Below are 15,126 nucleotides of genomic sequence, written 5' to 3'. Positions count from 1 at the left end.
GCAGGGGATTTTTGAGGGCTGGTGGTGCCATTTTGGAAATGGCTTAGGGAGACCAAAACCAACTGGCCTGCTGGGTCCTGCCTGAGCGGTGATGTGTTGGGCTCTCCTCCCTCTTCCCCCAAACACCTCGTCTTGATGGAAGACACCAAAAAATGGTGCTTTGTTGCAAGATTTCCCAAATTCCCGGTGTCTGGGCTCTCTTGGAATTTGGCTTCAGGTTCAAACCAGCTTAGCTCGTCCTTGGTCGGTCTGTCCCTGCTAGGTTAACGGGTCAGGGATCTGACCAAATGGACCCTCCTGCTTTACCACTGCCTGGCTGTAGAGCAAGAGAGTTGTTCATCAGAAAAGCAGTTCCTTTGGAAGACTCACGTATGCAAAGCAGGAATGAATTTGGAGCCAAGTGTGTTCATGAAACTATTTATCTGATACAGACACTAATTACAATCCAAAGAGGAATGCTGCGCTGATAATTATACTAAAGCAGCGCCCTTGCAGCCCATAAGGCATAGATCTTAGAAGCAGTTCAAACCCATCTCATTACAATCGAGCAATTCAGCAAATTCCCGTGCTAGGACACTCTATTGCAATGGAGGGTGAGGTAGTTTCTGCCATGAAGCAGTAAGAGACCAGGTTCAAATCTAACTGGGCTTCCATGCTGCGGGGAACCAGGCAGCGCTGCTGTCCCCAACACGACGCTCTGCCCGTTGCCGGCAGGTACATCCGAGCGGATCACGTGCTGCGCACCAGCACCCTCAGCAGCGCCTGCGCCGAGCACCGCGACCAGCACGTGCTTTACCTGGAGCACGTCGTGGTGCGGCTCAGCATCTCGCACCCGCGCCGGGGCGACCTCCAGATCAGCCTCATCTCTCCGGCGGGGACCAGGTCGCAACTTCTCGCCCGGAGGTAAGAGTGGCTGGAGCCAGTGCGCGTCTGGGCTGGGCAGCATCCGCATTTAGGGGGTTGCTGCAAGTTTGCTCAGGTTTTTTGGGAAGGCGGGGGGCATGCTCAGGCCCCAGCTGCAGGAGGGCTCTGTGCAAGGGTGGGTGCATGCAAGGCTCCCTAAAATCCTTAATTATCTGTCTACCTTTTCCAATTAAATAAGTCATTCAAAGTCATGCTTCTTGATGCACGGCGTTACCCTTGCAGGGTGTTTGACCACTCCAACGAGGGGTTCAAGGGCTGGGAGTTCATGACTGTCCACTGCTGGGGGGAGCGGGCGGCAGGGGAGTGGACCCTGGAGATCCACGACACGCCATCCCAAGTGCGCAACCCCGCGGTGCAAGGTAAGGGTCCTCCAGCGCCCATGTTCCCCCAGCGCCTGCCGGTCCCCTCGCTCCAAAGCTCTTTGCAGGCTGCTTCGCGTGGCCGTAACTTTTGCTGTGTGCTTTATGGTCTTCAGCAAAACTGTATTGCCCAAATGTTTCAAAAATGGGAATAAAACTTCAGCTCTGAGCGCAGGAGGCTGCCGGTCTGGCTGAGCCGGGAGCGGGTTTTTCTCCCAGCAGCAAACACGCTGCAACCGAGAGCCAGGTTTCCAAAATTAAACTGTAATGAGTCAAAATGAGGAAACCCGAGAGCTGTAATTGTTGTTTGTTTGTTTTTGCATCGCTGCTGGGACATCTGGCGTGTGGGCTGGTTGTGCAACGGCGCAAGGGGACGATGCCCCTCGGGCTGCGGACAGACAGACATCCTCCCCGGGCTGTCACCGCGCTGCGCGGGCAGGGGGTGGTTGGGCTCAGCCTGGCCCCCTGCGTGTCCCCAACTCTGCCGTGTCCCCCCCTTCTCCCCGGCTTGGCCGCCTGCTCCCTGACCCCTTCCTGGCAAAGGAGCCAGGCTGGCGGGATCCGGCCCCACCGGGAAGGGGCAGCCGCCTCGCCGGCTGGTGGCAACAGAGCACGAAGCATCCTGCCTGGGGCTGGCGCGCGTTGCGGGGGTGTTAAAATCCACACGCTCATTGATAGGAAGCCAGGAGTATATTAAAAAAAAACCTCTCCCACACAACTTTCTGGCAGGAGGCGCACGTGGGGGTTCATTGTGCAGAAAGGGTTTCTGTTTGCTGCCTTCACCCGAAGTCTTTTGAACTCGGAGAGCGGCAGCGAAGCGCCCACGGAGCTGCTTTTCCCCCTGTATTTACAGTTTGCGGCGGGTGTTTCTGAGCCCCTCGTGGGCATCAGGGCTCGGCTTTACCCGGCTTTGCAAAATGAAATGAAAACGAGCATGTTAAGTCAAAGGGTCTGCACCGGGTTTGAAGCAGAGAGGGCAAAGCGGGAGGAAAAAGAGGGACGATGCTTCCATCCCGCAGGAGGAACGAGTATTAAATGTTAATTTAAGATCATTAAATTAAACCAATTAAATTGGTTACTTTAATACCAATTAAATACGCTGAGTGTCCTGTCGCTGGCACTGCTGCATCCCCAGCATCAGCCCCACGCAACCCGGGCTTTCCTCACGTGGGACATTTTAGATTTAAAGCAAATTTAATTCTTTCAGCGGATGCGCGTGGCTGGGCTCTTCCCTGGCTGAGGCCGCCCGAGCTCGCCCCTTTGCCGGCTCCACACCGGCGCTGCTCGCTTGCAGCAGGTGGAGCCTCTCAGCCCTTTCGGAGACCCAAGGGATTTGGGCGTTGGAAATTTTAAGCCTTTGCTGGAAACGCGGGGATTAGTAGTTAAAACCAAGTGTGCCATGGAAGTGACTCGCGTTGATGGGGAATTGAAAGAAAAACAGCACTGGAAAGAAGCAGCAGCATTTTTTGGACCCCCTCCCAAAAGCGGCATGGATTGGGGTATGGGTGTCAGGCCGTGGAGGGTTCCCAGCCCCTGGGTGCAGCGCAGACTCCGGTGGCCCCCGCAGTGTTTTGGGGGACACAGAGCTCAGACCTCTGACATGTCGGATAGGAGGGTAGCTGGAACAAGAGCAGCAAGAAATAATCCGGTGTGTGCTGGGCGGCTTTTATCAGACAGAACTAATCCTCCATTATGGAGCTTTTAAAGTTAATGGTTCTCTCCGCATGCGTTGGGCATGAAGGCATGATGATGCTGTGGTTCGTCAGATGAGTTATAGAATAAAAAATCCCTTGTAGGTGTCTTAAACGGCTGCATTTGTGCGGGCTGGGAGCTCAGGGGCTCATGGACATTTCTGGGCGTTCACTGTTTGCTTCTGCATTGCCGTGCCGGCGGTGAAGCCCTGATGATCCAGTCCATCCTCCTCCTGCTTCCCCCAAAGCCGGGTCCCCGGGGAGGAGCGGGACAGGGAGCGGGATGGGTGACATTGTGCCTTCCTCACAGGGAAGCTGAAGGAGTGGAGCCTCCTCTTCTACGGGACGGCCGAGCACCCCTACACGGCGCTGGGCAGCCCCCAGTCCCGCGGGAGGACGCTGGAGGTGCCGGCGTCAGAGATGGAGCCATCGAGAGCCGCCTTCCTGCAGAGCCAGGTGGAGGTGGTGGAGGAGGAAGAGGAGTACACGGGTAAGCATCGGCCGAGCTGCAGCATTGTCCCCCTCAATGTACCCCGAAAAACGTGAACCCGGATAAACTGGGGGACCCACGAGGCCTGATCCTGCCTGGGACCAGGGCGGGCTGGGAGGAGCGGTGCCTGCGGCTGGCATGGGCAGCGGGACGGCGAAATTAGAAGTTAGCAAACGCCCCGTCCCAGCGCTCCCGCCACAAATTGGTGGTGCAGCTGTCTGAGGAGTAAAAAAAGCTCCTCTGCCCACCTTCCCCCTCGTCCGGCGTGGGCACAGGCAGGCGTCCCTGCCGGTCCCCAAGGAGCGGGGCCGGCCCCTCTTTCAAAGCTGCTCCTGCACCAGGGAGTTCAGCCGGGGTACGGCTGGGTGGGATTCATGCTGGGGAGGATGAGCTGGAGGAGAGGCGAGCGCCCGGAGCCATGCAGCTCCATAGGATAGATAGGATGAGATATATAAGATCTGGAAGATATAGATACAGAATAAGATAGGTGGAGGGTCCCCAGCCTCTTCCCCGCGTCCGTGGGTCAGGGAGGGTGTGCTCAGAGCATCCTGGCAGTGGGGTCTGGGGGATGCTCAGCCTCTCCCCGCGCTGAGCCGGTCTCTCCCTTCCCAGGTCCGTGCCACCCCGAGTGCGGCGACCAGGGCTGCGACGGCCCCAACGCCGACCAGTGCTTGAACTGCATCCACTACAGCCTGGGCAGCGTGAAAACCGGCAGGTGAGGGGTGGTGGGGTGTCCCCGCGGGGTCCCCGGGCAGTGCCTTTCCCCAGGGCTCGCACCGCAGCGTGGGTGATAGATGTTTGCACAGAGAAAGAAGCATATGAGAGAGAAAATGGAGAGGGGAGGAGGCGTGGGAATCCCTGCCCTGGACTGCGGTGTGATGAGGTGGGGGACACGTAGCTGCAGAGCCCTGGAGGACCCTGGCTGTGTAATCAGGCTGGGGGAGAAGCATTGGCTTCACCGGCTGGGGTCACCCACAGCCAAGGGACAGCTCGCTGAGGTGCCAAATCACTCCTGGAATTGGGGGTTCCACTCCTCAATCTCTTGGGTTGGCACAGGGAGAGTTTACCCATAAGTTGGGGTTGCTGGCCAAGAGAGTCCCCAGCTCTGTATTACAGAGCCATGACATTCAAGACACCCTAAATCTTAAGAAAAAGAAGTAAACGAGCCCAAATCGCTGCCAAGGCTGGGGGACACCCCAAACGCTGCAGGTGAGGGGACAGTGGCGGGCTCCTGACTGCCGGGAGGTGGCCGGCTGTTGGCACCAAAGCCCGGGCGCTCTCGGTTCCTTCCCCAGGATGTGCGTGAGCTCGTGCCCCGCGGGGTTTTTTGGTGACAAAGGTGCCCGAAGATGCCGCCGGTGCTACAAGGGCTGCGAGCGCTGCATCGGGAGGGGACCGACCCAGTGCACGACGTGCAAGCGGAACCTCTACCATCACCAGGAGATGAGCACCTGCGTGGTGCTGTGTCCGCCCGGTTTTTACGCCGAGGAACGTAAGGATGTTTATGAGTTGCAAGCTGTAGCATGAGGATATGCAGGGGTTGCTTCTATATTAAGTGCTATGGGTGGAGAAAATACCTTGATTTTTGAGTATTGGCTTTGAATTTTCCTCCTCAACTCACTTTGCACGGTGAAGGGAGGAGGAAAACCTCTGGGTGTTTAGAGGGTGGTGCAAAGCAGAGGTGCTCAACTCAGCTCTTAATTAGAAGACTGTAATTAATGATCCTAGCTGCTTGCAAAGGGTATTTCTTCCTAGCAAGCAATGACAGATAAGGTCATCTGCAATAGCAAGGACCCGTCGCGGAGGGGGGGAACGTCCCTCTCGGCCCCGGGGAGCTGGCACTGGGGTGCAGCGGGGCTTTGCAGCTCCGACTGCCGCTTGCAAATCACTGTCTGGATTTTATTCTCCCTGCCTCACTTTGTTTTTTGAAAGGTCAGAAACGCTGTCTGAAATGTCATCAAAGCTGTAAAAAATGTGTCGGCGAAGCAGACAAATGTACTGCATGCAAAGAGGGATTCAGGTAAAATACCAGCACGGGAGGAGTTTATACCTGCGGCATTGGTACCTGCGGTTTAAATTTGGGAAAACCAATAGGAAATTAGAGAGTGAATTAGTTAAAGACCCAAGATCCTGCTTCCATTGTACTGCAGCTGTGGCACGGAGCTGGGAATTTAAAAGTGGTGCTTTATGTCCCTTTCTCAGCTGAAAAGCATGATTTAAATTTAATTTCCTTTTGTCCAGCACTTGCCAGGGTGGTGGGTAAGTGCTGTGCTGCAGGCTCAGAAGTTCTCATCCAAATTTGGTGACCTGTGACAAGAGCAGCTCCCGGCGTCACAGCATCTCAAATAGGGGAGAAAAAAAGCAATGAAAACATTTACACTGCACGTTGCAAATTGCGTGTTTCCTCCTGAGTCTCGGGCGGCTCCGTCAGAGCCGTCCCAGCCAAATGGGGCTCTTGGTTTTGCTCACCTGGCAGAGCCAGTACCGGGCTGAGCTGCTCCGGGCAGGCTGAAAATGCTCCCTCCAAGTGCAGAAACCCTTCCCTCAGCTTCAGCCTTGCAGGAGATTTTTTTCCGATGTACCTGTTGAGTAGGGCTAGTGTAGGATAGTGGTTTTCCAACAATGTGGGTGCAGGCGGGGCAGCTCCGACCCTGCGAGGAGCACTGGGTGCCTTTGCTGCTGGCCCCACGGCTCCAGCGGGATGCAGAGCCCAGCCCCGCCGGCGAGCAGCCGCGGCACTGGGGAGGAGCTGTTTTCCATCCCCAAGCTCACGTGGAAGTACGATCCCGTAGCGCTTTGCTTCGCTCAGGGGCTGTAAGTGGGCCAGAGCCACGGTGTAGCAGCAGGGCTCTCTCAGACAAGGAAATTGCCGCTGCCAAAAGATTATCTACTCCCTCGGAAAAGCAGAAGTGGAGGCACTTGTCAGACATAATCCACATGGCGCTTGCTTTTTATTGTCCAATATCCTTTTAAGTCAGGACTTCAAATCATCCCTGCCACGGTGAAGCAGCACCAGCCCAGCCACGGCACTGAACCAATTTCCTTTTATTCCGGGGAGCCTCGCGGTGCAAAAGGTCTTTAGGAGAGCCTGGGTGGCTGCCCACGGGAAAAAATAATTTAATTTCCTCCTGGATACTTAATTAAGGAACCTGCAGCTGTCCGTTGGGTCCAGGCAGCAATTTAATTTCTCCTGAAGCGCTGGCTGGCTTTCCGACACCTCCTGTGCTGTGAGCTGAGGCTGCTGTAGGGCACTGGAGGATGGGGAGATGGGGACGGGCTGTGTCGGGTCCCCAGAGCCTGCAGCTTCGGGTGCAAACCTGCTCTCTGCTTTCCTGGCAGCCTGGCAGGAGAGAGCTGCGTGCCGGAGTGCCAGCCCGCCATGTACCTCAGCCGGGAGCCCCGGCGGTGCGAGACCTGCTCTGCCAGCACAGGTACGTCCTTCGCCCCGCAGCATCCCCATGCAAAACCCCAAAACCCTCGTGCATCAAGAGCCGCTGCCCACCGTACCCACCCCGAGCCAAGGCAGAGTGCGCCGGAGCGGAAGCAATCCCAGCTTTCCAGCACATCCCACAAGGTCCTGGGAATACGTTCATATTGGAAAGGTTTTTAGGGAGTTTTTATATTTTTATTAGAGCCATTCTTTATTTCCCGATCCCTCTGAAGCCAGGTGCTTTAGTTTAATAAGGTTGTGGGGGAGGCCGTAAAACCCTCTCGGAGTGATGGAAGATGGCTTTGCAATGTATAAAAATGTCAGGCAGCCGAGGTGCGTTATCCCGGCCGCCCCACGGGGCTGGGCTGGCCACTGCCGGCTTCCCCCTGCTGCCCAAAGTCGCTCAGTGTTCCCTTTAAATCCTGCCTTTTTCATTTCTTGAAAGTCCAATTATTTTCCATTGTTAATGTTTGTGTCTGCCCTCGAAATCATCATAGATCTGATGATAATATGATCTCTAGACAATTCATGTTCAGTGGTGTGAATCTCATCTATCATACATGGGCAATTTCCTAAGACTAAATCCAAAATATTTATTGATCTTGTTGGCAAGCGTGGAAGGGAACAGACTCTTAATCCCTTAAGAAAATTACTTCCCTTCTAATTCTTATTCCAGTCAGTGTAAATGTACTTCACCACAATTATTTTTCAAACCTTTTTTCATCTCCTTTTCCTGCATAACCATTTCTCAAGCCTGGTGCGTGGAAGGCCTCTAATAACACCACTTCCATCACCACGATTTGCTGTCCAGCCGCAAGGCACCGGCGTCAGAGCGTGGCCCTCTGCTTTCCCAGCTCCTTCCCTCCTCCAGCTCCTCCGCAGCCCAGTTTAGCATCTCTTTTTCCACGTTTTACTCTGCATAGGGTGGGAAAGCTAAACTGGCGCACGCTTAGGAGCGGTGGCTGATGCCCCAGAGGGCATTTTGACGTGCCGTCCCCCACTGAGCCCCTGTGACCGGCTCTTGGCTCTGCAGAAGGGCAGGACGCTGGGTCCTGGCTGGGTTTTTTGAGGTGGGAGCTGGGTTTTTTTTTGGGATGGGAGATGAGTTTTTTGGGGTGGGAGCCAAGCAGCCGTGCAGGACCCCGGTGGCACGACAAGCAGCTTGCTTGCTCCCGGCCATGAACGGGGCAGAGCCCAGCCGGCGCTGCCCATCTCGTGCAGGGGTGCCGACGTGCTGGTGCGGCGTGGCTCCTGTCTCCGAAACCGCCCACGTTATCTGCTCTCTCCCCTGTCCCCGCAGGGCTGGGCGAGGAGGACTGCGCACCCTGTGCCCCCGAGGCCCCTGCACCCCACTGGCGCTGCGTCCCCGCCTGCCGCGAGGGCTTCTACCCCGCCGACAGCCACGGGCTGCCCAACAAAGTCTGCAAGAGGTACGTTACCTCCCTAATCGCAACCGAAACAAAGCCAGGACCGATGGAGAGCGCTGGCAGCAGTGATTAAAAAAAAAAAAAAATGCTGGAAACAGCTCACAGCTGGAGCTGTTTACTAGGGAAATTAAAATAGGGATGAGGGAGCCAGGGCAGCCATGGGGCTGGACCCCACACGGCCCTGCCCTATACATTTAACAGCAGCGAAGCTGCACGCTCCCCCGCCGGAGCCAGCCAGCCAAGATGTCTTAGGGCTACAGTGGAAGGGGCTCAGCCCTGGCCCCAGGCTCTTTGGAGGAGGTGTGGGAGGACGAGGAATGGTGATGTTTAGGCAAGTATTCCAGCTTTCAATCAAACCTGCTCTGTTTGCCCCGCGGCCGTGTTGGAGGAGCGTGGCCCAGCATGGGGGCTGCATGCGGGAGACTGGGAGATGCCGGGAGGCAGCAATTTGCTCCCACTCGCTGGCACTCTGCGCTTTGAGTGGGGAGTGGGAGTGGATTCAGCCTCATTAAAGCGAACATGAAAGGGAAGGATTAAAGGTGACTTGGGAACACGTAGCACAGTGCCTGCCTGCCCAGGGTTTCACTCACCCACGCTGGCCATCCAGCAGGGAGGAGCAGGGGTCCAGCATCCCTTCCCAGGGATTTCGGGTACGGTCTCTGCAAGCCACCATCCCCAGGCAGGAGGCACAGCTGATGGGCTCTTTTCCCTGAGCAAATAGGTGGGAGCAGCACAGATTCCCCTTGCAGCCCTTTTTCTAACTGGGATTGCTGGGAAGAGAGGCACGTGTCCCGCTGAGCCTTCCCAACAGATGAGCGCTCTTGGGATGTCACTAGCTATCACTGGGCATCCAGCTGCCACCACCAAGCTCATTTTTCGTAGAGCTTCAATAACTTTTCAAGCTTCAGATTTGCTGTTTTCCACATCCTCCGGTTGAGTCTGGATGTCACAGTGCCGGCAGACACGTTAGCTGGCCGACAGCCCATTTTGGAAGGCCAGGGTCGGGGTGTCGGTGCCGATTCAGACCACGCTGGGGTCTCTTTCTCCAGGTGCGATGACCACTGCTCAGCCTGCGAGGGCTCCAGCGGAAACTGCCTCAGGTGTAAAGAAGGTTTCAGCCTCCTCGGCGGCTCCTGTGTAACAAATGAAACCTGTACCAACGGTAAGTAGTTGTGGCAGAACCACTGGCACCATAGTGCTTCCCTGGTAGCAAAAATGAGGGGTTTTGGGGATTCCCTTCAGAGCAAAAAGCTGAAAGTGCTGCAGGTCCTGGGCTTGCTGGGGCACGGCTGCAGCGAGCTAGGCTCCGGCTGGATATCTGCCTGTTGCTCAAACGCATCCAAGCATTTGTGTTTCGTTACAGTTTAGTCTTGGGGCTAATTATCCCACTTGCTGCAAAGCTGCTTTATTCCTTCATTAAAACCATGTGAAAGATGCCCTTAAAAAGTGATTCCTTTTCAATTCTCTCTCCTCCAACACTGGAACGAATTGCACCGCCTGTTACGTGCAATGTTTGTTTATTTAAAATGTTAATCTGCTCTCATTTTCTCTTGTTCCTTGCCTCGGCCTCCCAGCTGACAAGACTTTCTGTGAGATGGTGAAATCAAACAAGCTCTGTGAAAAGAAGCTGTTTGTGCAGTTCTGCTGTCAGACGTGTCTTATGGCCGGGTAAAGTTCAGCGGCTGCATCCATCCAGGACTTCCACCAACTGCCAGCCCAGTTTTGCCAAATGTTTAGGACGAAAGTTTATTTTTTCAGCTTTGGGAGAGTTTACATGGTGCTGTCAAGCATTCGCTCGTAAGTTTGATAGCTTTAATATCACTGTCAGCGCGTTTCTATAGCAATATGTTAAGCAGAGATTGGATTGTACCCTGAATGATCGAGTCCTGAAAGGCAACAGACAAGCGGTGATATTAATACTCTCAAACACTCCTCGTGAGCAGGGACCGATGCATGATCCATGTACACATGCTTGGTTCCTTGAGAAATCCTACTGATCTGCCCGCTCCGAGCAGCTGGCGGGAGCCCTCGCTGCAAAGGATGCAGGACTTCCCACGTCTGCGAAGAAAGAGCCGTTTCTGGCTCAATTTTTGGTACCCTTTTCTGCTAGGTGACGGCTGATATAAACCTGCATTGCGAACGGCCGGCGCCGTGCTCTGTACATACGTAAAACGATGAATTAGGTGTTTCCCGGAGCGGTGCCCTAAAGCCCGCTCTGGCACTCCTGTTCGGATGCGGTCGGTAGCTGTTTCTCTCTGGCCGTGGCAATAACTGGAGATTTGAGGACCAAAGCGAGAGCTGGTCCCCATGGCTCTGCACATGTGTCAGCCCAGCGAGTCCGGCGGGGCTTTGCCTGGCAGGTAATTGCAGGCAGGCAAAACCCGTGTGCCTACAGGGAGTCTTACGGACTCAGGGGGCTCGTCTGTACGGACCGGCCTGTGGGGTCACAGCCTTACCATGAAATGTATTTCCCTCCTGGAACTGCTAGTAAGTTGCTGATTAATTCAGTTCTGGAATGAGCTAGATCCTTCCTCTAAATGAGATGGTGTCCCAATTAATCTCTTCCGGCATTTTGCGTTACGATCCTTCCCCTGTTGTGCTGCGTATACCCCTCTCTCTTACAAAATCCTCCTGTCCACAGCAGTGATTTTTCTTGGGCATCTGTTTCCAAAAGAGACATTCCAGGGATCCAGCCAGGAAACTCGTAATTCTACAAAACCCTTCCCCGAAACAAACCTTGTCATGCTCTCTCTTAATAGTAAGTCATGTGGTGTTTATATAATTGTGTTTAAAATATCCTTGGCTATGTTGTTTTACAGATTTTTAAAAAATAACTTATACAATCCTTGTTTTTTCTCTGTAGACTATTTTTTATATGGGAGTGGGGAATCTTTTTGTGTCTTATGTCCTTCTCCTTTTCTCCTCTCTGACCTTGCAGAGCCGCTCTTTGCACCAGATGTATGTAAACACTCTTTCCTACGCTTCGTGTTCTGATTTTCATTGTTAATAGTTTTAACGAGTTAAACCTTTTGCCAATGAAATTCACAGTACGAATTGTCACCGGTTCCTCTTGGAGCTGGGATAATCCAGGATTGGTTTCGGTTGCAACGACGCGCGCCCTGCCTGGGCTTGCCCGCTAGAGCTTACCTCAGCCGGGTGAAGAGGGGAGAGCCACACCATCACCAGTCCTCACCTGCCTGGACCAAACCCAAGGAAAGATGGAGCTTTGGTGAACTGACCTTTAAGTTAATAAACTATTGATCTCCCCTGACAAACGAATCTGTGCTTTTTCCAAATTTGTGCAGTCTCCATCCCAACCAGAGGCAGGGCAGGGCAGCGATGCACCGCATGGCTTTATTTTGCTGGACAAAGCAGCTGTCCTGGCCGGAGCTTCTGATCAGCCCAGAGCACCTGCGGGAGAAACGGCTCAGGAACAGATGAGCTGCATCTGCACAAACCTCGCATTTGGTCTCATAAAGGTCTTTTACCTTCAGAGGAAACTCGTATCCCAAATACCTGCCCCGTGCCAGGCTGGGCTGTCATCTCTAATGCACCCAGGGCCGTCTGGCTGGGGTTGGGGGCTGCGCTTGGGCACGGCTGGGCATATTCTTTGGTCGTGGGTGGGGGCGCAGAGGGGCTCACTCCCCTTTCCCACCCATACACAGAGCGTTCTGTGGTCCCCAGTGCCCCACCGCGGTTCACAGCAGCTGGGAACCACAGGGCCACCTTCCCCTTCGGCTGGCTGGGGAAGGAGAGGAGCCGCTGGTGTGCCGGGGAGCGGAGGGAGCTGCAGAGCCTTTTGTTTGTTGTGTTGGTTTTGCAATGTTTAACCATGGGCCAGGTGCCCAGGGTAGTGTCTGGATATCTGGAACTTTAAGTAAAAAGAAAAGAACAGAGCCCTCCCACGAGGGAAGATGCTCTCTCGGAGCTGTGCTGCTGTGGGCTCCTGTGTCTTAGAGGTCTTCACAGATGATAAATGTGAATGAATCAGATGATTTATCATGTACAGTGATTCCTTCTGTTGCTCCAGGATTCCCCTTTCGGTCTCAGGCCAAACCACAGGTCAGAACTGGGGTGAAATGCTCCTGGCTTCTCCCCCTTCGGTTGTAAAATAACAAACTTTTGTTTCTCTTGCTGTGTCACACAGTCAAAAACTGGGAGCTGTGAATCAGGAGTACTGCGGCAGCTCTGCCTTTCAGTTCTCTGGCTCACAGCAGCCTGCCTCTAAATACTGCTCACTGGTATATTTAGATGTACTGAAATGCTAAAAAAAAAAAAAAAAAAAAAAGTTTACCCTTACATCCTTGGCATAACCTAAAATACACACTGGGTGAAGCAATGCAATTTAAGATGACCAATCCCCAGCAGTCCCAGCTTTATCCCGCTTTCTGCTGCCCTCCAGCCTGGCAGGGAAAGAGAAACAAATTCTACACTTCAAGTTCATGCAACAACATCAGCTTCCAGCATTTCCCGGGGCACTGACTCCCTCAGAAATCACTCTTGGAAGGTAATAAAATTCAGATTATTTATCCAAGCTATTGCAATGCTTGCTTGGAGCTATTAAAGTCTCGCCGACACTGGTATGCTCAAAGGATCAAAGTGGCTGTGTCTTCAAGATAAATACATATTTGGGCAATTTATTAAAGCCTGTTGCTCTATTGTCTCTTGGCATCAAAGACAATCTGTAATAGCTGTTTTCTGGAAAATCTTCTTAGTGCAGCCTGACTCCTCATTTGCCATTTGGCTGTGAGGTTGCATCCACGGCCCTCTGCCATTTTGTAGTTGGCAGGTGGGGAACATACATCTTAAAAATCATTGCTTCGACTTTCCATTACAAAGAAAGGGCTTTTAAGAGCTCGTGTACAGCATCTGAGACCAAGAATCTGTCTGCTCTCAATTACAATTCTATTACGGCTGTAGAGCTGAGGCATACAGCTGTATTGTGCTAAGGGAGAAAGGTTTGCCTTTAGTTTGGCCTTGTCAGAGGCAGGACCTGCTTTCCAGGAGGCTGAAGAGGGTCGCTCTCCTTTTAACAACTGCCTGAAATGACTAGAGACTCTGTTGTCTTTACCACCGCGTGATTCCTGAGTCACATAAAACACTGCTGCTGATTCTTCTTTTCTGCTTCTGACAGCTCGCTCTCTTTTTCTTGGTTTCTCCTAACTGCTTTTAAACAGATGCAGATGTTATAAAAACTTGACTATGTGCTTTCGTATACGGCTTTGGTGAGGGTGTTTTTAAAGTAGGGAGCACAGGAGCTGCCTGACCCCAGCTGCCACCTCTGCAGGGATTGACAGCCAGAACAGAGCCAGCCCTGACGCTGCAATCCTGGGAACGAGCCAGGCGTCACTCTCACGGTGATGCTGCTGGATGCTCCCAAAAGAAAAGTATGAGCCATCACTGTGCAGTGCCAAACGTGGATGCAGCATTTAACCTATTATCGCATCCTCTGAGTTCACAGAAATGCCATGGCTGACGAAAAAAACCCTTTCCTCGATAGCAGTGTATCCAGAAATCATTCTGCCTCATCTCGCTCAGGGGGCCTTGAGGGCTGGGGAAGTATTTCTCCAGGGCTGCAGAAGCAGTGGCTTGGTGACATTCAGCAAGATTTGGGACCTGGGGGTGGTCAACCGCTTCCCTTTGCATGTCACCTTCAGTCCACATCATCCACACTGTGGTTCACCCTCCTGCAAAGCCCCACTGCCGCCAGTCGAGTCCTGCCAGCAGGGCCAGGCGCCTCGGCCGCAGCCGCCCAACACTGACACTGAGCAGCACGCCAGCCTCAGACATAGGGACCTGCTTTACGTTGGAGTGGAGTTGCCTGGCTGGACACGGCAGGCTGAGCCATCTCAGCTCCCCCAGCTCTTCCTCGCTGTTCTCCAAATTCCTAAAGCAGGTAAGAGGGAATGTAGTGATGCTTGAAAGCGCGTTTTATCTTGCAGGCAAAGGGTGAATATCATGCCGCAGCCTGTGGCATGTTCTCAGCCCAAACGCAGCTTCCCAGGAGCAAATATGCGTGGAACTGTCAGAGCAAGTGTCTCAAACGCTGCAGGGAGAAGGTGTTTTTTGCAACCCTGTGTCCAGGAGCAAAGGCTGAGCTGCTGCTTGGATGGAGGAGAGAAAGCACCAAGAGCTGTAATTGTTGCGGGAAGCTGTCCTGCCTGTGTAGCAGGAAGGGAGCAGCATGTGTTAGAACAAGCACAGTCCCACCGGCTAAACGCACAGGAGCCAACTCTGTCCAAAGGAAAGCAGCTTGCTTTGCTGCCAGTCATCTGCGCGCAGCAGGTTCCCAGCCTGGTCTGCCTCCATTTCTGCAGATTTACCCTGTGCTCGCAAACACCAGAAGCTGGGAGGGAACCTCTGGTGACATCGCGCTGCTTTAGGGTACTATTGACAGCAAAGCCAAGCCCCTACCGAGTTTGTTGATGGATGCGCTCAGGCACTGGGCAGGGTGCCGGCCCTGCCCGCTCCCCTCACCCGGCTGCGGGCTGCAGGGGGGCCTGGGGGGGGGGGGGGGCAAGGGCAGCGCATCTCCCGGGGAGGGGAGCGGGGAGGAACCTCCCCTCAGCAAGGAGAGGGTTTGCTGCCAGCAGCCCCCCAGGAGCGATCGCTGCCCTGCTCACCGGCACTGCCGCCGTCAGACCACTCCGCTCCGGGAGGGCTGGGGTGTCGGGGAGGCCCCCCCGGCCGCTCGGGGTGTTTTTTGCTAGGGGAAGAGGCGTTTGCAGGACACCGGGTCCCTCTGCTGACGGGCTGCCGAAGCGCTGCCGGTGCCATTGCCGGAGGAGAGCTGCTGCCCGGGGCG

At 54.2% G+C, this 15,126-nt stretch overlaps 1 protein-coding gene across 3 annotated transcripts in view; it reads left to right on the top strand.

Moving 5' to 3' along the window:
• Nucleotides 1-11,593, top strand: part of PCSK6 (proprotein convertase subtilisin/kexin type 6) — a 37,185-nt gene extending 25,592 nt beyond the window's left edge. Inside the window, exons 12-22 of one of the 3 annotated variants that reach the window (XR_008578633.1) lie at nucleotides 715-903; nucleotides 1,147-1,283; nucleotides 3,285-3,464; nucleotides 4,077-4,179; nucleotides 4,760-4,956; nucleotides 5,397-5,484; nucleotides 6,804-6,895; nucleotides 8,195-8,324; nucleotides 9,371-9,483; nucleotides 9,896-11,079; nucleotides 11,260-11,593. Coding sequence is in view for 1 of the 3 variants with exons in the window: in XM_054836994.1 (XP_054692969.1) it covers nucleotides 715-903; nucleotides 1,147-1,283; nucleotides 3,285-3,464; nucleotides 4,077-4,179; nucleotides 4,760-4,956; nucleotides 5,397-5,484; nucleotides 6,804-6,895; nucleotides 8,195-8,324; nucleotides 9,371-9,483; nucleotides 9,896-9,993 (1,327 nt within the window). In the remaining 2 variants the exon portion in view is untranslated. Of the gene's footprint in view, nucleotides 1-714; nucleotides 904-1,146; nucleotides 1,284-3,284; nucleotides 3,465-4,076; nucleotides 4,180-4,759; nucleotides 4,957-5,396; nucleotides 5,485-6,803; nucleotides 6,896-8,194; nucleotides 8,325-9,370; nucleotides 9,484-9,895 lie in introns of those variants that run through there. The other 2 variants (XM_054836994.1, XR_008578634.1) reach the window with 2 other exon arrangements.
• The last annotated feature ends 3,533 nt before the right edge of the window (nucleotides 11,594-15,126 follow it).

Source organism: Grus americana, chromosome 10, assembly GCF_028858705.1.
Source record: "Grus americana isolate bGruAme1 chromosome 10, bGruAme1.mat, whole genome shotgun sequence".
NCBI classification, from domain to species: domain Eukaryota; kingdom Metazoa; phylum Chordata; class Aves; order Gruiformes; family Gruidae; genus Grus; species Grus americana.
Note: the sequence above shows the minus strand (reverse complement) of the source record. Positions and strands in the feature narration are given on the sequence as shown.